This window comes from Delphinapterus leucas, chromosome 2 (genome assembly GCF_059928025.1).
Source record: "Delphinapterus leucas isolate spDelLeu-1000000601 "Yukka" chromosome 2, BTC_Dleu_Yukka2, whole genome shotgun sequence".
Lineage (NCBI taxonomy): Eukaryota > Metazoa > Chordata > Mammalia > Artiodactyla > Monodontidae > Delphinapterus > Delphinapterus leucas.
In genome coordinates, this window is record NC_143130.1 from 5,787,725 (window position 1) to 5,810,218 (window position 22,494).

Sequence of the window (22,494 nt, forward strand, 5' to 3'; positions counted from 1 at the left end):
AATTGTCTTCAGGATATGCTCCGTATTCCTTTGAAAATCCTTAGTGGGACTGCTGTGATCTGTGGAAACTATCAGAGGAAATTTGGCATCAGGACTGGAGAATTAGGTGAGTAATACTGATCTGGATAAAACAGGAAGCCAAGGTAAGGTAACAGGGCGATTTTCTTGTGAGGATCATAAAGCTGTTCTAAAATTAATTCCAAAGCATATGTGAATATCATTGCAATTTTTTTTAGAAAAAGGAGGGGCAATACTCCTAGAGATATTTATGTTCTGGTGTGTTTATTTTTTAAACAAAATTTATTATTTTATGTTAATTTTATGGCTATCTTCTCACTTCAGTAGAGATCATACTAAAAATATCACTCTTTGTAAGACTGTGTAAATGAATGGGAAATGGAGAAAAATATAGGATGAGTGCAGGCTACAGACAGAAGAGTTGAGTCTGGAACGAGTAGATTATCTCAAGAAATTGAGACTCTAACAAGTAAAAAGGATGCCTAAAATTAACTCCCAAAATGCCATCGTAGAGATTCAAGCACAGAGAGAAATAGGAAAGAAAGAAAGAAAAAATCCTACCAGGAGGCAATATGGAAAAAATGTGAAGGAAAAAATACACCTCATTAAACATTGTGTGAAGGGAGTTAACGACCTAGAGGAAGGAAGTGATTGTTTGGGATCCAAGATGGGCTTGGAGAAGAGTTGCAACATCAGATAATCCTTGTCTTATTAGGGTTTTATCCATTCTGATATCCTATTACTTTGGCAATGCCAGGATGCAAGGATTAAAGCACTATTGTATGTCTATAAATCTGCTTCTAAGAGGTCAGAAGTATTTTCAAAGCCTCTCTTCCAAACCCTAGGAGGACCAATTAAGCCTCTGTGTCCGAGTGTGAGAGGACTCTGCTGTCCTGGGCTGCTGCCGGAGAGCTGGTCTTGACTTTCACTCAGCCATCATATCGTAGCTGGCTCCTTTTTATTCTGTTCACCAGTTTAGCGAAACTTAGAGTTCACGATGTTGTTTAAGGCAGGGAGGCTAAAAACGTCTTTCCTTTATGCTATAAAATGCACATTAGCTCTGTGCTACCTTCTATTAATACCACTCCTTTTCTATCTTCTTACCATGGAGACCATTTTTGCTTCCAAAATTACTAGGCTAAAAGAATATGTGTTTTACTATAGTAAACATATTCTGTTTTCCCCAAAGAACCATGCTTAAAAATGAAATATACACAATTAAAATAACATAAGGGGGAAGAGATAAGTTTAGTATTTTTTTCCTTTTCTAAAATTTTTTATTATTTTTGTCTGTGTTGGGTCTTCGCTGCTGCGCGCGGGCTTTCTCTAGTTGTGGCGAGGGGGGCGCTACTCTTCGTTGAGGTGCGCGGGCTTCTCATTGCGGTGGCTTCTCTTTGTTGCGGAGCACGGGCTCTAGGGTGCACGGGCTTCAGTAGTTGTGGCTCGTGGGCTCTAGAGCGCAGGCTCAGTAGTTGTGGCACACGGGCTTAGCTGCTCCGCGGCATGTGGGATCTTCCCGGACCAGGGATCGAACCCGTGTCCCCTGCGTTGGCAGGTGCTTCTTAACCACTGTGCCACCAGGGAAGTCCCAGTGCTACATATTTTATCCTCAAAGGACATTTTCCAGAATTACGTTGACTTTGTGTGCACATTGTGTGTTTTAATTTTTATTTTGAAATGTAGTTCCCTCCCCGCAGTACCCTCAAAAACTGCGCTTGAAAAATGGAAGTTATCCAAAAAAGTAAGAAAGGCTTAGTTTGTGGAGGTCTTCAATCAGTAGCTCAAAGCATAACGACATGTAATAGACAGGATTTGACCATTACAGGTATTTTGGATATTTCTAATAATATGGTCAGAGGAGGAGAAGGAACTATATTAATTGTGACCATTGCTTACTTTCTTACTAGGAGCCTTATGTTGCTCTAAGCCTCTTACAAACACTAAGTGGCACATATTAAGGGTCTTCTATAATGAGGTCCTCTCTCCTGAAGTTCAGACTTGCATGCCTAATTGCCATCTCTACTTGGATGTCTAATAGGCAACTCAAGCTTAACATGCCTTGAACTAAACCCCTCATGTCCTGCCCCAAACCAGCTGCTCCAACTAAGTTGATGGCAACTCCATCCATCCAGTGCTCAGGCCAGAAATCTTGGAGCTTTCTCCTCTTTCTTCCTCTGAATCACTCTACATCTAGCCCATCAAGATAGACTTTTGGTTTGACTTTCAAAATAGGACCAGAATCCAAATATGTCACCACCTCCCCTGCTACCCTCCTGGTCCAAAACACCATCTTCTCTTGCAGGATCCCTGCAATAGATTCCCAAGTACTCTCCCTACTTCTCTACCTTTCCTCTGTTACAGTCTATTCCAATACAGCAACCAAAATCTATCTACACACCTAAGTCAGATCAGGTCTCTCCTCCGCTCACAACCCACCAATAGCTCCCCATTTCCCTCCGAGAGAAAGCCAGGGCCTTAACAGTGGCCCACGAGGCCCTGAGTGATCTTCATGGATGTGGTCTTCCAAAAACCTCATCTCAGAGAGGGCTGGGGAACGTAGGCATCTAGATCTCCGGATGTCAATTATATATAAATCCTGCCTGTATTGGAAATGTTATCGGAAGAATGGCACCATAGGCAGGGTTCACTTTCTAGAGGAAGACGAACATGTTCAGTAAGATTCATCTACACATGGAAGTTTCAAATGTAATCCCTGGGAGTTCTTACCCTGTAGAACAGCACGTAGAAAGGAGTGTGTCTTTGAGGGAAATGGTCCCTCTGTAAAACACTCTTAAAAATTTCACAGTCATATGTAGGCAAGAAGATTTCAGAAAAGAAGCAATTAAGCTGATTTTGACCATCAGGAGAATGCTGTTTAAAAAGGAGGCAGACAAATTTGCTGTCATTAGAAAGCCAGGATAAATACACATACACACACACACACACACACACACACATACACATACATATGTGTACGTACATACATATATACATATTATTAGTAGTAGTGACATTTGATGATGTGACACATCCTAGATAACTAAACATTAGTGTGAAGGCAACTAAGACATGAGTGCACTTAAATTCTCCCTATTGAAGGAGGAAACATAGTATAAAATCCACGGGAAAAAGTAGGTCAATGATCAGACATACTTTTCAGAAGACAGCCCTGAAAATAAAATGAGTTTGGTATTAGATATTAATGAGGCGGTAGGATGGAGAAGTAGGTGAAGCAAGAAAATAAAACAATAATCCTCAGGCAAAATAAACGGCCCTTTCTCGTTTAATCTTTACAAAAACTACATGAGAAAAGTATGATCATCCCCATTTTATAGATGAGGAAACTAAGTCTCAGAAAAGCTTGTAAGTCTCAACTCCCCAAAGGAGGAGGTGGTGAATAAATGCAAATTGCGTTCATCTTCAGAAGCCATGTTCTTAGACCCTGCTGCCCCTTTCGTGATGACAGCATTCACCCGCCTCAGCTGCTCCATTCCTTACGTCAGCACTTACCTATGGAGAAATACACCCCATCACAAAAGCATCTCACCTTGCACCGTGAATGTCTAACAAGGTGACTTAACTACATTAAACTGACATTCCGCTGGATGGCTTCCAGGGATTGTCAAGGTGCTACTGAAGTTGCATTTATGCATGTGACTTTTTTTTCACTTGGAGAACGGATTGACCCCAGATGTCAAAATGGTACCAGGGGAAAATGTACTCTGCTTGACGTCTGTCAGAAGAGGATTAAACGGAGGTCCTGCCCCTCAGTGATCTCATAGCACTTCTTATGAGAGCGAAGGTGTCAACCGCAGCCAGTTTTCCTCATTCCATATTCTATACCCATGAATAATTATGTTCTCTCTTATTCCAGTCTTCCCCAGCCTTTAAGGTATATATCTTTCATCTCTTGCCCTAAATAGTCAATGAGGTGACTTTGAGATGCAGAAGAGCTACTGCATTTCACACTGGAGAAAGTCCCTTCTTCCAGGTGAATGAAGTTGATTGCAATGTCATTTGTAAAATGTCCTGAGATTTCCCAAGAGGAAGACGAGGTGTTTGAATCAAGTATTTGTTCTTGTTATTCATACTATATCATTTCTTTTGTTGCATGTTTGACACTTTTGCTCTTCAACCAGTAAACAGATTCTCTCTATGTAAGGAACGGGCTTATATTTATGACAAATATATTGCTATTAACTAAGAAAATGGTTCTCTGATGCCATTTGGCTATCTTCATTTTCAGAATATGGTTATCACGTACATACATGTTTTAAGGCCAGTATTAAAATGCAAGACAGTTGATTCTGTTTTTCAAACCTCTTTATATTCTAGATCTGATCCAAGAGCTGAGGGGTGTAGTTTAATGTCAAAATGCACTCTGAGTGGGAACAAGGAAGTCTGTGTGAAGAGATAATTTAGACAAGGAGCTTTGCGCTCTCTAGGAAGCAAGAATTAAGAAGCAGAGGAAAGGATATAACACGTGGTGTAATCAAGATGATGACATTACCTAACATTTGTCTTGGGTTTTTACAGTTTCAAGATACTCGCAAATGCATGATTTCGTCTCATACATTCAAGTACACCTTCATGAATTAATTCAGCCAACATTTACTGTCTTGTGCTATCACCTACCCCGTGCTAGCCTTTGTGCTGGGGATACTCCTATGAATAAGAAATTTAAGCTGCTGTCTCAAAGAACTGAAAGTCTAGGGAAGGAGATAGATATCTAAATTAATAATTACAATTAAATGTGTTGAAAGCTTTTTATAGTAAAAATACATACAAAGTATTATGAAAGAATAATGAAAGAGGTGATTCCTTTGAGTTGAGTCTTGAAGAAAACGACTCAGATGTAGGTTGGTGGGGTTTAAGTGTCCGGTGACGGATGGATAATCCAGGAGAACACCTATTGAGAGGTAAAAGAGCTTGTCATTTCTAGAAGATAAGGCTGTAATTTATCAGAGCTAAAGTGCATGAGGGGAGACGCATCTATCCATCCATCCATCCATCCATCCATCCATCCATCCATCCATCCACCCACCCACCCACCCACCCACCCATCCATCTAATAAGAAATTGTTGATCATCTACTTACTATGAAGTATGAGCCGGGGAAAAAAAGACAAATAATACAGGGTCTCATCCTTCAAGAAGATCAGTGTCTATTAGGGAAAAGAGACATGGAAACACAGAATGGCTTTTCAGACCTTACCAAGTCTAAGAAAGTACTACTAGGAACTGGATTGACACAAAGAAGGAGATATCAAACACTGCTTGGCTCATCCAGGAAAAGCTTCATAGAGAACAAAATCTCTGATGAGTTGTATATTGAAGAAAGACTCTGCCTAGTAGATCAGAGAATAGGGTATGTCCACCAGACGGACTAGGTTGGAAATAGGTTACTCAAAGTCACGGGCAGTGTGGCTTTAGCCCAGATTTTGCCTATGCACTAGAGAGGGTGGGAGATGAGATGGAGAGATGGGTGGGGACCAGATGACCAAGATGTTTGGATTTTGTGCTGAAGGTGACACAGAACCACTGAAGGATCGTAAATCGGGGTTGGGGAATGTAATCAGATTTGTGTTTGCAAAGATCCAAATGATGGCAATTTGGAGGCTAGATTAGGGAGCAAAGCTAAGGGGGTGGTTCCTGTTTGGAGACAATTACAGTAGTTCAGGTGACAATGAGGACCTGAATTAAGTGAGGAATAGATCAGAGGGGCTGTATTTGGAGATCTTAGTGTGGTAGACAGGTTTTAACATGTGGGGCTGCAGAGGGGAGGGGACTTTAGACTAACATCTGGGCGAATAATACTGTCATTGACCAGAATAGGGCAAGAAGGAAGAGTAAGTGGTGGGACACGGTCTCCATAGTGACAGAAGTGTAGAAGGAGAATCAAGGGCCTGCCACGGGCAGTTCATTAGATGTTGGCATCATTAAATGCTACCACGAGCATGGAAAGGGCAGGTTCTGAAACTCATAATGAACTGGTGAAATACTGATGCTGCATATTAACACGATTGCAGAAATGAAGAAACTAAAGCTTGGGTCTTTTAAGTGATCAAGAACCCAGGAATTCCAGGAACTCCTAGGCTAGTGCACTTTCCATTATGCTGTGCAGTGACTTCGTTGGAATTGATCAGCTACTCCAGTCTGTGAATTCCGGGGCCCGGAGGGTAAGCGCTGTGAGTGTCGCTGTATTTTGAGACTGGACTAGCTCAGGGCCTGACACATACAGAAGCACAGAATATCTTCAGTGCCAAAACTTACGAACTCGACCAAGTAATTAAAAAAAAATTTTTAACTTAAAAATACGATAATGAGATGCTTATATATAACCGATTTATTTAAAACAATGTTTAATTTCAATGACTGATTATTATAAAAATTGTTTACCACAAAAGAACTCCAAAGAAGTCCTGTCTCCCTCTTCACTGAATTTCTTAATTTAAAACCAATGCGTATTTGTACAGATAGCGTCATGTGGGATTCTTTATAATTTTATGAGAGTTCTTCAACAACTACTTAAAAGAATTATTAAACTCACCTAGAATTGTTGGTGTAACAACCTAAAATAACTTTTAAAATAGTTGTAATACAATGTTTAAAAGAAACTAATATATAAATTACTATAACCTAATAAATTCAATGTTAATATAATTTTACAACACTACGTATATTTCTATACTATTAACGGCAGTTGCAGCTTACCTACAAAATCTGAAAAATTCTTAATTGATGAATTTCACTTAATTTATTTTTTAATGTCAAAAATAGAAACTGAATAGAATGAAGTAAGTTTTTAATGTACGGCCTAAACATCGTCTGTGGCTAGAAAGTATAATTTATTATTTCAATTAAATATTTACCAGGAACTCTGGTTTCACACAAACTCAAAGCCATCAATTCAGATGGTGCATTCACATTAATATACTAGTTTATTCCCATATATGTAGGTATTTTAAAGATTCTTTTGTCTTTTTTAGAGGATTTTTTTGTGATAAAGCATTACTTGTATGGAACAGTCTTTTCAACTGTAGAGAGTAACTGGGAATGAAAAGCAATAGAAAAATAATTCCGATTGCAATGTATTTATTTTACATATTCCTCATTATCTATATTTGAACAGGCGTCTTCCTCCCACGTGATTCAGTTCTCTTCTTGGGTCTTTATCGTACAGAGATGTTTAGTGATGTCATAGGAGGGAATGACGTCACATTTTCAATATTATGACATAAGTGTAGGCTTGAGGAAAAGGAACAGATGGCTGCAAGAGAAAAAAACTCTTGTTTAAATTACACCAAAACCAGAAGTTGGCTCTGAATTGCGAAATGTAATTAAAACCTCATTTTAAAATGGATTTCACAGTTTATCCACCCTAGGAAGAGCTTTTTACCATATGAACTTTCCAGCTACCACAGAGCACAAAAGAGGTTGCGTTTTTCATGTAAGCGATACACAGTTCAAGGAATGATGGTATTGAGGAGAGTGAAGATAAATCTCATAGACATGGCAATCCTTTTTGTTATAATGTCACATTTCACGGGAATGGTGTCAGAGTCATGAAAAATGTCTCTAGAAGAAAAAAATTACTTGTGGAAGCTTTTGGTGGGTATAATGTATCAGAGAGAATACAGGACTAGTGCCTTCGTTTGCTCTTGACATTGGGCTGATTCGCCCAAGTGTCTTTGTTAAAGAGTCCGATTTAGGATACTCAACACATACCAATTACCAGCATAACTTAATTGCATTTTATTCGGCACTTTTAGGTATATTAAGTAGTTTTGCTCCATTTCAGTTTGTCCAGTATTTGCCTGGATTTTCTATTTCTTTTAAAATAAGTTTTGCAAGTGTCGGGGAAATTTGCCTAACACATTAAGGGTTAAAAAGTAATTTTTCTTAATGCCTTTTGACAGATGAGCAAAAGACTGGAGGCTTAAATGACTTGCTGACGGTCACTTAGCAAGTAAGTGCTGGTGTCAGAAATAGAATCAGACACTGTGACCCCAGCACTCCCTCTTTCTCCATTGTCCCAGGCAGACATAGAATAGGCACTGCATTCATGAAAGAATAGCTGTGGCCAATGTCACCACACGACATCACACAGAAATGTGTTCAAGGTTTGTGTTTCTTTGTCACTGAGTGCTCTCTACAAACCGATGTAGACTTTAAAAAAATTTTTTTTTATTGGAGTATAATTGATTTACAATGTTGTGTTAGTTTCTGCCGTACAGCAAAGTGAATCAGTTATACATACACATATATCCACTCGTTTTTAGATTCTTTTCCCATATAGGTCATTATAGAGCACTGAGTAGAGTTCCCTGTGCTATACAGTAGGTCCTTATTAGTTATCTGTTTTATATACAGTAGTGTGTATATGTCAACCCCAATTTATCCCTCTCCCCCTTCCCCCCATAACCACAAGTTTGTTTTTCACATTTGTGACTCTATTTCTGTTTTGTAAATAAGTTCATTTGTACCATTTTTTTAGATTCCACATATAAGTGATATCATATGGTATTTGTCTTTCTCTGTCTGACTTACTTCACTCGGTATGACAGTCTCTAGGTCCATCCATGTTGCGACAAGTGGCATTATTTCATTCTTTCTATGGCTGAGTACTATTCCATTGTATATATGTACCGCATCTTCTTTATCCATTCTTCTGTTGATGGGCATTTAGGTTGCTTCTGTGTCCTGGCTATTGTGAATAGTGCTGCATTGAACATTGGAGAGCATGTATCTTTTCGAATTATGATTTTCTCTGGATATATGCCCAAAAGTGGGATTGCTGGATCATATGGTAGCTCTATTTTTAGTTTTTTAAGGAACGTCCATACTGTTCTGCATAACGGTTGTATCAATTTCCATTCCCACCAACAGTGCAAGAGGGTTCCCTTTTCTCCACACCCTCTCCAGCATTTGTTGTTTGTAGCTTTTTTGATGATGGCCATTCTGACTATTGTGAGGTGATACCTCATTGTAGTTTTGATTTGCATTTCTCTAATAATTAGTGACGTTGAGCATCTTTTCATGTGCCTCTTGGCTACCTGTATGTCTTCTTTGAAGAAATGTCTGTTTAGATCTTTCACCCATTTTTTGATTGGGTTTTTTTGATATTTGATTGGGTTGGTTTTTTGATATTGATCATGAGCTGTTTGTATATTTTGTAAATTAATCCCTTGTCTGTTGATTCATTTGCAAATATTTTCTCCCGTTCTGTGGGCTGCAGTGTAGACTTTTATGTAAACTTTAGCTACAGTCATACCTAATTCTATGCCAGTAGCCATGATTGTATGTTTAAAGACATCTCGTTTTTCTTACATTTTCCTGTCTCATGCCATACGGGTAACAGAAGAAATGTCAGTGGATATTAGGAAATGAGAACAGGGCAGTGTTACTAGTAAATATTTTCTCTTAACAATTCTCATGTGCTTATCAGTCCCCTACTTTGTTGCCTGAATTAATGTCTTTAATTTCTCACTCCGTAGTTGGATCTGAGCTGATATGACTAAGTAAGTTGTCTTTACTATATATAACATGTACAAAGTATATACTCCACAAGGCATACTCATTCCTCTCACCACATACTGTGCATTTTGCACGTAATGCATGCATACACACGATCCTGACAATAAACTGTTAAGAAATACAGCACCGTACACAGAGGATTCTAAGTGTTATAAACCATGTCATGCGCAAAACATTCCAATTGTTCTTTTTTTTTTTTTTTTTTTAAAAAAGTACCTCCATGCTATTTAAATATATAAAAATATTTTGGTCAGTTTTAAGTTTGCCGAACTTTTGCCTGGAATTGTTTTTGGATGGTTTCACATTAATTCACTAGTATTCACAGGAATTAAAACTGTACAGTTCAAAGGATACCAGATGATTATTTCTTGGTGCCTTTACAAAGACACCCTTAAGGTTAAGTCACCATAATTATAATGAAGTAAGCATGTTGAAGGCAGAAAATGGGTCTTGTCCCCTGCTACATCCTAGTGTCAGGTATATGGTAATTAGGCACTTAACAAATAATTTGTTGAATGAATGAATAAATGAAGTGATTTTCCACTCACTCACTTTATCTAATTAAGAGCATGAAAAAAAATGTATCTAAATTGTGTCCTTTAAGGAGATGGACGAATTTGGCCTGAATAATCAGGGGTAAAGAGCCCATCCACTGCAATCTGCCTTCTCCTCTTTCAGAAACCCTTGGGTCAAATTCCTCTCCCTTCCACAGGGAGAAATTTTCAAAGAGAGAGATGTGCTGTGTTCCTGCACTTAATTATCATTGTGCCTCTAATCAAACTCTAGGCCCTGGATTTCCATGAAAGCCCTTTGGTTTGTTAAATCGATAAGTAGAAGAAAGATTGAGGCATAGCACCTGTCTTTGGCCGTCCCAGTGGCTCCGAGTTTGATCAGTAAATAGTTGGTACCCAAATACCTTCCAGCCATGTTGCTCTACCCAACTTGCCTTGGTGATGACAGAATTTTGCTGTCATAAAAATACCTACAGCTACTCTATAGTACATTGCAGAGAAAATTCCTTGGAGGCGGATGGCAAAAAGACTCTCTATGGGTTATCTTCTTCAATCCCATATACCCTGTATCAAACCAGGGGCAGAGGCAGTGCTGTGATCATATGCCACCTGGAAATGTGGCTAGAGTTTTAACAGGTAGTCAAGTTTTAATACGTGATTAAAAGGCATAAAGCCTTTGTGGATTAAAAGCCCAAACGGGAACACATAAGTGCTGGTGTTATTTTTCGACAAATGTTGACTTTGGGCGGCTGTAACTGTCAAGGGCAGCCCCCTACAATGTTCCCCAGGGTTACATCCACCGCAGTCCACAGGCACTTCCACAGGCCTGTATTTCTTAAAGAGAACAGATGGTTAGGGGAGGGGCCCAGACACAGAAGCAGATTTATCTTGTCAGGCTGTTCTCTCCAGGCAAATGACCTGAAGCAGGTCACAAGTGGTCACATGACAACAGTGTGGTTCAGAGGTGTCCTAAGGTGCTGGCCATTCCTTAACTCTTCTCTCTCAGGGTCTCAACTGCTTCTTTTGGATAGGCACATAGCAGTTTTGTTGTTGTTGTTTTACGTGTGTGTGCATCTATTTTAAGGTAAAATGCCTTATTATGAATGCTAGTGAAGATTTATATATCTTTAAAAATATTTAATTGTTGGTACTTCCCTGGTGGCGCAGTGGATAAGACTCCATGCTCCCAATGATGCAGGGGGCCTGGGTTCAATCCCTGGTCAGGAAACCAGACCCCACATGCATGCCGCAACTGAGAGTTCACATGCCACAACTAAGGAGCCCACGTGCCGCAACTAAGGAGCCCACCTGTCACAACTAAGACCCGCTGCAACCAAATAATTAAATTTAAAAAAAAGATTAGAAAAACTTTAAAAAAATTTAATTGCATCAATGGATTGTGGACACCTGGAGATATTTTATTTTGTATTCTCAAATGATAGAAATCCTACCTTTAGGGGGATGAATGAACAGTTTTACAGGTAGTCAAGGCTGAGCGGCAGTCCGGCTAGAAAGCCCAGTGTCCTAAAAAGAGTTGCAGGACAGAGCCAGCATCTTACCTTGCTACCCACAGTCACAGCAGCCTGTGGGTTCAGAACCTTCTCTTTCAAGCCTAAAAATTCCTGTTGTTTTCCGGGAGGCCTTGTTTTCAGGATGCTCTTCTTTTTGTGTGTTGTATGTGCATTTTGTTGCATGAAATACATGTTCTTTTGTGATTTGTCCCCATCATAGAAGCTGAAGTCCTTGCCCTTTCAGTACAGGTCAGATTGTGTGTGCAGCCCAGCAGACCTCAGAGAGTCTGTGAAAGGCTGACCTAGTCAAACGCCAGCCTGGCAACTGTCTTGCTGTGAACACTCACATCAAAAAGCTAAAGTTGCCTGCCTCTGCCTTCCTGAATTTTTTTTTCTGTTACTTTATTTGGTTTGTTTTTCCAAATGCACTCCTTTTTCTAAGCCCATTTTCCCTAGTTGCCTGTCCTCTGAAATGTTCATACTTCTAGGTATAGTATTTCCGGACTGGAACCCTGAATAATCCATAATATAGGGACAGAATGGCTGGCTGTCCTAGAATTGGTCTCAGGATTTTCTAGGATGCTCTGAGTTTGTCTCATGTCACTTCAAGCTCTCCATTCCATCCTGGGCCATTTTAAAAGGAGGCATTGAAATGGCAGCCAGTGAATCTCAGATACTGTAGCTTTGTTGTTTAAAAGAAAATACATATACATATGTATATATTCATTTTATGTACCTATACATGTTGCTTGATTTTATGAGCAAGGAGTAAACATATATATATATATACACACACACACACACGTAGAGTTTGATTTTATGAACAAGTAAGTCCTACTGTTGTAGAAGTTAACGTTTATTTCACAATTTTCAATGAAAGGTTATGTTCTATTAATGCCAGGCCTCATTTTCTCACTTACCTACATGTCTTAAGTATAAACAAATAGAGTTAGAAAGATTCTTCTTTAAGAGTTAGTATGAGCCAGTTCAAGCAGTAGGGCAGGCTAAACGTTCACAGGATACCTTGCCAACATAGTACATGTAAAATAATGAATAAAATGAAAGGGGACAAAATATCATATTTTTAAATGCCTGGCTAAGCTGGTAGGAAAGTAAAGGACTTGTTCAGGGGGCAGAAACAAAAGAGAGAGCAGAGAAAATAAGGAGTAAGGGGTGACCTAGAGCAGCCGTTTGCATGTTTGTTTGTTTTTTATTGAGGTATAATTGGTATACAATATTATGTAAGTTTCTGGTATACAGCATAGTGATTCACAATTTTTAAAGCGTATACTCCATTTTTAGTTATTATAAAATATTGACTATATTCCCTGTGTTGTACAATATATCCTTGTGGTTTATTTATTTTATACATAGTAGTTTGTGCCTCTTAATCCCCTTCTGCTGTCTTGCCCCTCCCCACTCCCTCTCCTCACTGGTAACCACTAGTTTGTTCTCTGTATCTGTGAGTCTCTTTCCTCTTTTGTTATATTCACTAGTTTGTTGTATTTTTTAGGTTCCACATATAACTGATATCATACAGTATTTGTCTTTCTCTATTTCATTAGCATAATACCCTCCAAATCTATTCATGTTGTTGCAAATGGCAAAATTTCATTCTTTTTTACAGTTGAGTAGTATTCCATTGTTTATAGATATCACATCTTCTTTTTTTTAAAATTTTTCAATTTTTTTTTTACACCTTTATTGGAGTATAATCGCTTTACAATGGTGTGTTACTTTCTGCTTTATAACAAAGTGAATCAGTTATACATATACATATGTCCCCTCCCTCTTGTGTCTGCCTCCCACCCTCCCTATCCCACCCCTCTAGGTGGTCACAAAGCACCGAGCTGATCTCCCTGTGCTATGAGGCTGCCTCCCACTAGCTATCTATTTTACATTTGGTAGTGTATATATGTCCACGCCACTCTCTCACTTTGTCCCAGCTTCCCCTTCCCCCTCCCTGTGTCCTCAAGTCCATTCTCTAGTAGGCCTGGACATCACATCTTCTTTATCCATTTACCCACCTGTTGATGGGCACTTAGGTTGCTTCCGTATCTCGGCAATTGTAAATGATGCTGCTGTGAACATTGCGGTGCATGTATCTTTTTGAATCAGTGTTTTTGGCTTTTTTGGATATATATCTAGGAGTGAAATTGCTGAGTCATATACTAGTTCTATTTTTAGTTTTTTGAGAAACCTCTGTACTGTTTTCCACATGACTGAACCAACTTACACTCCCGCCAACAGTGCACAAAGGATCCCTTTTCTCCACACCCTCACCAGCATTTGTTATTTGTGTTCTTTTTGATGGTGGCCATTCTGACAGGTGTGAGGTGAGATCTCATTGTGGTTTTAATTTGCATTTTCCTGATGATTAACGATACTGAGCATCTTTTCATGACCATCTGCATGTCTTCTTTGGAAAAATGTCTGTTCAGGTCTTCCACCCATTTTGTAATTGGGTTTGTAATTGGGTTGTTTGTTTTTTTGATGCCTGGGGGGTTTTAAAAGACAAAGTGAGAAAGAACTGGGGCTGAATAGAAATAAATCAGAGACATAGCCTCTGCCAGCACATGAAGGGAGTACTCCTCTCACCCAAAACAACACCCATGTGGGTGGACTCAGTGCATATCTGGCCCACAGGAGGAGTCTTTGGAGATTATATGTCTTCCTCAGTCTTGTCTTCTGGTGGAGGGGAGGCAGTTGGGAAAAAAGTCTTCCATGAGAATCTATAACCACAAACCTGCACTTACTGAGTTTAGGGGCCAGAATTCATAGCACCTGAGTGGTTCTAAAACCCTCAAATGCTTAAACAGTCACAGAAAGATAAATACGGTAGGATTCCACTTGTATGACGTACCTGTCGTCACATTCGTAGAGACAGACAATCGAATGGCAGTTGCCGTGGGCCAGGGGTGGGGGGATGGGGAGTTGATGTTCAGTGGCTATAGAGTTTCAGTTGTGCAAATGAAGAGAGTTCTAGATATCAGTTGCCCAACAACGTGAATGTACTGAACACAACCAAACTTGACATTTCAGAATGGCTAAGATGGTAAATTTTATGTGTATTTTACCACAGTAAAAATTGTCTTTTAATTTTTAAAAATTTAAAGTAGTCTCAGGTTGGTAATGCCCCCTGACTGCCTATAAGAAACAAACATAGCAAACAAACAAAAGGCCAGGAAAAGACCCTCCCACCCAGGATTTGTAATAATTTCCAAGGAATCTAAGATCACAGTAATATTTTACAAGGAAATAATGAATGAGGGCCAGAAGAACCAACAAACTATCCACTCAGAATAAAAAGACAGTGGGAATTAGATTTATTAAGTGCAAGGTTAACATTGTATGCTTAATTGTTTTTGTAAAGATGAAGCTGAAAGCATGTTGAAGGAAAAAGAAATTATCAAAATTAACCAAGGAGATTTGAAAAGTAACCAAATAGAACTTACAGAAGAAAAAATAAAAACTATAGTTCTTAATGTTATAGACCAAATTGATAGACCAAGCAGCACATTGATTCCACTGGAGAGAGAAGGAGTAAATAGGAAGATGGAACTGAAGAAATTACAGCTCAGAGATGCAAATGGATGGAAGTATGAAGTGCAGGTATTAAGATCCTACCTATATCAACTTATAGTTTACAATGTAAATAATCTGGAAATATGGGTGAAGCAATATTTGAAGAGACAATGGCTGAGATTTTCCGGAAACAATGAAAAAGACCCTTCTACTGAGGAATTCCAAGCATACAAAATAAAAAAGAAATTCACACTGAGATAGATCATAGGGAAAATACAGAATACCAGAGAAAAAGATGCTACAAGTCATCAGAAAAAAAAAAAAAGACAGGTTACTTCAAAGGAAGCACAATTACTTTGAGCTGATATAACAGCAATAATACATGTCAGATAAAAATGGAAAGGGCTTGGAAAGAATAGCTTTTAAATAGAATTATCTATTCTAATTCACTATTATAAATTATCTATTATATTAAATGATCTCTTATGAATGAAGGAATAAATGCATTTGCAGACACATGAAATCTAAGCATTTATTACCAAAACAGACCCTCAGTAAAGGAACTTCAAATGATGGACCTCAGGAAATAAGTAATAATTTAAGGATAAAGGTCTGAGATGTGAGAGGAAATGATAAGCCAAGAAAAAAAGCAAAAAAGTTAATCTAAATCTACATTAACCATGTTTTTTAATAATAAAATAATGTCTTATCACTGGGATTAAAAAAAGTCAAGTAGGGAATTCCCTGGTGGTCCAGTGGTTAGGACTCCACGCTTTCACTGCCAAGGGCCTGGGTTCAGTCCCCAGTCGGGGAACTAGGATCCCACAAGCCGTGCAGTGTGACCAAAAAAAAAAAAAAAAAAAAATCAGGTAGACCCCACATCCTGGAAAATATAGCCTAAGACTTAGATGGTGAGTAACTGAGGTTTCTAAAGTTCTTGTATTACTAGGAATGAAGGAAGGTAAAATTGTTTACTTTTTTTTCTTTTTTTTTGCGGTACGCGGACCTCTCACTGTTGTGGCCTCTCCCATTGCGGAGCACAGGCCCTGGATGCGCAGGCTCAGCGGCCATGGCTCACGGGCCCAGCCGCTCCGCGGCATGTGGGATCTTCTCGGACCGGGGCACTAACCCGTGTCCCCTGCATTGGCAGGCGGACTCTCAACCACTGTGCCACCAGGGAGGCCCTGTTTACTATATTTTAAAATGTTTAAATTTGATGTGTTAAATATACATGTTAAATTTTCTGCTATAACTACTAATAGGATATAAATCGTACACATACCTTGCAAAGAAGTAAAGAGGATAAATAGAATATGGAGGTGAAAAAAAAAACCAATAAAAAGAAATCAAGAAATTTTAATGATAACTATGACAAAAAAATGAAATAAGCATATCAGTAAACATAGTCAATGCAAATAAACTGAATTTAGCGTATAAAAAAAGAGAATGACTGGGTAAAACTCCAAACCCAGCCATATGCTTTTTATACAAGACACATGTAAATTATAAAGACAAACACAAAAAGACTGGTACAGTCACATTAACATCAGATAAAACAGCTTTTAAAACACTAGTACTGGGCTTCCCTGCTGGTGCAGTGGTTAAGAATGCACCTGCCAATGCAGGGGACACGGGTTTGAGCCCTGGTCCGGGAAGATCCCACATGCCGTGGAGCAACTAAGCCTGTGTGCCACAGCTACTGAGCCTGTGCTCTAGAGCCCGTGAGCCACAACTACTGAGCCTGTGTGCCACAACTACTGAAGCCCACGTGCCTAGAGTCCGCGCTCTGCAAGAAGAGAAGCCACCGCAATGAGAAGCCCGTGCACCTCAACAAAGAGTAGCCCCCGCTCACCTCAATAGAGAAAGCTCACGTGCAGCAATGAAGACCCAACGCAGCCAAAAATAAATAGAATAAATTTATTTAAAAAATAAAAGAAATAAAATAAAACACTAGTACTTACATTGCAAGATAAAGCAGCTCCATATATGTTGATATAAGTTTCAATTCATCAGGAAGATATAATAATTTGTATGCATGTGATAACATAGCTTCAAAATATATGAAGCGAAAACTGAAGTATGTACAATCAGAAACTAAAAATCCACCATGAGAGATTTTAACATACTTCTCATAGTAACCAATAGATCAAGCAGTCAAAAAATCAGTAGGAATATAGAATATTTGAACACCGTGATTAACAACTGTAGTCTAAGGGGCATATAGAGAGGATTTATATAATAACAGCAGAATGCAATGTTTTCAAGAACTTAATAAATATTTAAAAATTTTTAAATATATATTATCTATACTCTTTTGTATGCCTGATATACTTCACACTGTTTAAAAAGAATCAAAAATCATCCTTATTGATTAAAGGTGCTACATATATTCCATATCATACAGAAGTATATTATCAAATACATTATTTTAAATTCAAATGAAGCTACCCAAGATTGCATAGCAAATGGTAGAGGCAAGATTTAAAAGCACATGTCTCTGGGTCCAAAGATTCTATTCTCCACACTGCAATGCACTACCTCTGTGACCAGTATCCAGAAACATCCCTCTGTTTTATCAGTACAACCAGAAGATTCCTGAAGATAGCCAAGTATTGATCTCAATATCAACCCAGCTGCCAGGACAACTGCCTTTACCTTGAGGTCCCTCAGGTTCCCCGTTAACACTGGCTTCTCTGTTCTGCCACAATTATAATATGTTTTATTTTTTTTCTGCACAGGATTTTACAGTATTTTTATTAAGATGAAGCATTTTACCAATACGTTCTGTAGGAGCATTCATTTATTAAATAACAGACTGTCGGGTCTGATGATCAGGATTTATCAGTCTGCTAACATGGCTGTGTTCCACTTTGCAAGACAGAATTAATTGTAACGTATTATCAGTCTCATCGGTACTGTGTTAACTCTTTCATCAATTCAACGTAAAGGCCGATGTCTAGCCTTTGCAGCATTGTTAGGCTTCTTCATACAAATAACTGCAGCCAATGTCTATTTATATAGTCAGTTATTTTGCTGAGCCCTACGGGTCTAATACAATATGAGAGGGTTGAGTGGTGGACCTCAGAAAGACATGTCCATGTTTCAGCCCTCTGAATCTCTGAAAGTGACCCTATTTGGAAAAAGGTCTTTGCAGACGTAATTGCGTTAAGGATCTTGAGATGAGATCATCCTGGAAGATCTGGGTGGGCACTAAAGCTAATGACAAGTATCCTCATAAGAAGCAAAAGAGGAGACACAGACGAGCAGAAGGAGGCCATGTGAAGACAGCAGAAATTGAAGTTAGGCTACAAGCCAAGGAAAACCTGGAACAACCAGACACTAGAAGAGGCAAGGGACCCTCCTCCTGTAGATCCCTGGAGGAAGCGCAGCCCTGCCAACACCTTAATTCCAGACTTCTGGCCTCCAGAGCTGTCAGAGAGTACATTTCTATTGTTTGAGGCCTCCCAGTTTCTTATAATTTGTTACAGAAGCCATAGGAAACTAAGACATAATACCGCCAAACAAATAATATACATATTACTATTATTTTTTTAGCCGTGCATTTTCCAAAATTAAGATGATTCAAACCACCAGTCACAACAACACACCTCAACACTTCTATGTGTGTGTTTATTCTCAGGGTGAAAACCATTCAATTCCCCTTCCCTTTATATTTGCAGATAAATTTATCACTCTTAACTACTGGCAAACACTGAGCATGTGGAATTAGCACCCACTGTGACATCATACCCTGAGACAAAGTGGGGACGCCAACTGTGAAGCATTAGGAAGGATTAAGTAAATTAAAAGAAATGCCTTGTGCAAAATACCTAGGATACTGACACGGGGTAGGGACACAAGAATGGCATTGGTGATTTTTATTAACGTCTATGGTAAAACTTTATAAATACTATCTTCCAAGTAGTTCGTAGTTTTTTTCTAGTGCTTTATTGATCTGATGATTTTATTTATTTGATCATTCATGAATCTTGCGATGGTTCGCACTAATTGGTAGATGGTCTGCTTACCTATCGAGGTGTGACATAACTTGTTTCGGAGGTGTCTGCTCCAGCCTCTTGCAGCACTCGGATAATCTGAAATGGTGCACTTCGGTTCCTTCCCGGGTGAATGATAACAGGACAGCCAAGCTGAGCTTGAGCGTGAGCTGTTGCCCGTAGAACCCTTCTTTCACTCTCAGTCAGAGGCCAGGAGCAACCAGTTTCCCCAGTAACGCCACACTTGATACTGGTTCCATCAGCTGCATGGAGATTTTCATTAACAAGGACATCAGTAAGCTAAGGAAGAGAGTGAAAATTGATAGATCGGATTTTATCAACATAGAGTCACCACAGTATGTGAATGAATTTAGTCATTCAGTCACTCATCCTTTTAAAAAATGTATCCAACATTCATTCAGTTAGTATCGGTCAATGAGAAAGGCATTTTACTGACCAAATCTTAAATTCAGCAAGTTACTGTAAAAGAATTTGAAAAAGAATCGATAAATGTATATGTGTAACTGAGCCACTTTGCTGTACACCTGAAACGAACACAGTATTGTTAACCAACTCTACTCCAATATAAAATAAAAACATTTTTTTAAATCAAAAAAACAAGTTACTCTAAATCAAAGAGTCCATAGAACTTACTGTGATTATTTACCAAGAAATTCATGGCTTTAGGAGGCTGCAGGGGAAAAAGTGACTTAATGAGAAGTACATTCATTGTACATTCGTTCATTGAGATAAAAATCTGTATTTTAACCTAAGGGGCACCCAGAATGTAAAAAGACTGCCTCTGAATCTGTGTCAACTGTAGCAAGTAATTCTTTAATTTTCTCTTATTCATTCTGTCCTTTATCCTATACAGCAAAGCAAATTCACAGCACACACAATAATACTTATACTGAGTGGTTAGAAGAATGTGTGATCCCTGATATCAGGATAGTCTTCAAATAATATAAATGTGCAAAAGGGAAAGGCCTGACTGGAAAAAAAATGCAGATCAAGTTTTGAAATATTAAGTATTTTAAAGATTAACTGACTCTTTGCAAAGACTGCAGCTGACGTTCTATGCCTATGAAACAGGCAATGGAAGATACATATAAATATATATGTGTAAACACACATCTAAATGTATATTATACGTATATATAGAAGGAGAGCACACACACATACAAAAAAGCTTCGTGGCTTATCCTTTCTTTTTGTCCCTGAAAGATTCACTTTTCCTTCTGCCCATTCTTGCTTAAGATCATATTATGACAAAAACAGGAAAATGGATTTTCTTCTACCCCTCCTGGTTTGTAAAAGGAGAAGGAAACATATTCACAACTGTGCCAAGTCTCTGCCTGCCAGGTTTCACCCGACAGTGAATTTTTATTGCTGGTTATTATAAAATCCAGAAAGAAAATTGAGGTTGCATAACTGAAGCTTCTAATGGAAAACTGAGGTTTACACACAGACTGTGCCACCGCTACCGCGCACCATGATATACGTGAATCTAAGTATTAACCCATTGGGTCTTCCGGTGACCAGTGCATTAACATCTCCTTCCTGGATGCTTTTTCTTTATGAAGTGAAATGTTCCTAATTTAGGCCCCATTGACAGATGCCTTTGCTAGCTAGCAAATTTCCACAGCGCGCCTCTGAGCCAGTGACATTTCCAAATGTAGATGACACGTAGGGATAATCCACGGTCTGAAGTTCTGATGATTCTGAATTTACACGCAAATATTGTCCAAGAAATTAGGGCTTTTTACCTGTCCCACTGACATGGCTCTGGTCTCTGAAGAGTGAGTTACATCCACATAAAACCCAGTTCCGGATGTGATGTGGACGCCAGTCTCTTCTGCAAAATCCGCTTCAAGGTCTGCACATCTCAGCTGATCCCAGTGGTTGTGTTTTCCACCAAAGCTCCTCCACCTTGGCCTTTAAAATCCAACAATTCTTCCTTGATGGCTTCCGTCTCCTGATTCAACTGCAGATTCTCTCTATGGGAATAAGGGTTTTTCTGGATCCAAAATAAATTTTTCATTGTAATAGTTTCATTGGAGATCACTTCACGGCACGGAGGAGGTGGGTAGTAAGAGCAGTCAAAAGTCATTGTCAAGTGTTCGTGGGTCAGGGTGCGGCCCAGTTTGCTTGGCCCCACAAGGCCCAGAACGGTTTGGACTTTCCCACTTAAGGAAGACATTTCTGATGGGACCAGGAGATGCTCTAAAAAGAGTGTTTTCCGGAAAAAAGAAAATTGTAATCAGAAAATTTAACACACACATAAATTCTGTCCATAGGGGATGTGAAGCTGTGAACGTATACCGGTATAAGAGAGAGAATCAATGAGACTAGAGATACGATCTCACTTATCATCCTGCCAAAGTCAGAGTCTGCTGCTTGTAAATTGCTTACGTTCACTGCAGCTCTAAGTGACATGCGTGGCGTTAAATGTCCCCCAACCACTTCTACTGGGACTCCTCTACCTGATTTAATCCCAGACTCATCTACTGGAAGTATCTCTTGGTATTCAGTTCACATTTTTCTTTCGCTTAATTTTACCTCATTAGTCATAGCTATGCTGCCTTGGATAATTCAAAAATAATCTCCGTTAAAAAAAAAAACTTCATAATCAATAACTTGTCTCAAAAGCAGCCATGTATCAGAACTGTTTCATTTGTCATTTTTCGGCTAAATTAAATGTACTGAAGCTACTGATCATTCCATGACTCATTCACTATCCACGTGAACAAATTTCTCTTGAAGGTCCACCATGTAGAAATTGGATATATAAAGAGAAATACGACAAAATCTCTGACTATGACGATTTCACAGATTATTCCCCCCAAAAACAGCTGGAGGGACTACATCTAGGTTGAATAATGAGAAAGAAAAACAAACCTCTCCATTCTAGATGTTTTGTTTTGCCTAGGGCACACCTCAGAAATACACTTCAAAAATACTGAAAAGCAAAAATTCTTAGGCGTAGTGAGCGACTGTGAGTTACTGAAACTGAAGTCAGTTGTCTCGAAAAAGAGCAAATACCTCTCTGTTTATCCTCTGTTTACTTTCATTTGTGACACAAGTTAAGCGTGCACCAAGTTTCTATCAGTGACAGCAAGGACCCGATTCCAATGCTTTTCATTTCCTAAATGAAGGGATTTGGCTTGGAAAGAAAAAAGACGATCCTGAAAGTGGTGAAGGTACATAGTCAAGGGCAAAACCACGGCCAGAGACAGTGTCCCACTGGAGCACCAATCAGACACACCCAGACGGACGGTGGAAAACAGTCTGCTGGGAACCGAGTAAAACAGTGTCTTTCGAAGCTCTCACGTTGTTCCTTTTTCTTTTTTCCTCCTCTCCCCTCTTTTTAATTGTGGTAAGATATATATAGCATAC

General features: G+C 39.0%; 2 protein-coding genes across 2 annotated transcripts in view; one reads left to right on the forward strand and one right to left on the reverse strand.

Annotated features, from left to right (window-relative positions):
- The window catches only part of RSU1 (Ras suppressor protein 1), a 300,130-nt gene that overhangs the window by 275,772 nt on the left and 1,864 nt on the right, over positions 1-22,494 (forward strand). The window contains exon 9 of the mRNA XM_022580590.2: positions 1-22,494. This exon is cut by the window's right edge and continues 1,864 nt beyond it. Within this exon, the coding sequence (XP_022436298.1) occupies position 1 (1 nt within the window). The 3' untranslated portion in view covers positions 2-22,494.
- PTER (phosphotriesterase related) overlaps positions 1-22,494 on the reverse strand; it is a 65,846-nt gene that overhangs the window by 9,437 nt on the left and 33,915 nt on the right. Inside the window, 4 exon segments of the mRNA XM_022580584.2 lie at positions 19,132-19,151; positions 19,153-19,398; positions 20,865-20,957; positions 20,960-22,494. The exon segment at positions 20,960-22,494 is cut by the window's right edge and continues 33,915 nt beyond it. Coding sequence (XP_022436292.2) covers positions 19,132-19,151; positions 19,153-19,398; positions 20,865-20,957; positions 20,960-21,298 — 698 coding nt within the window. The 5' untranslated portion in view covers positions 21,299-22,494.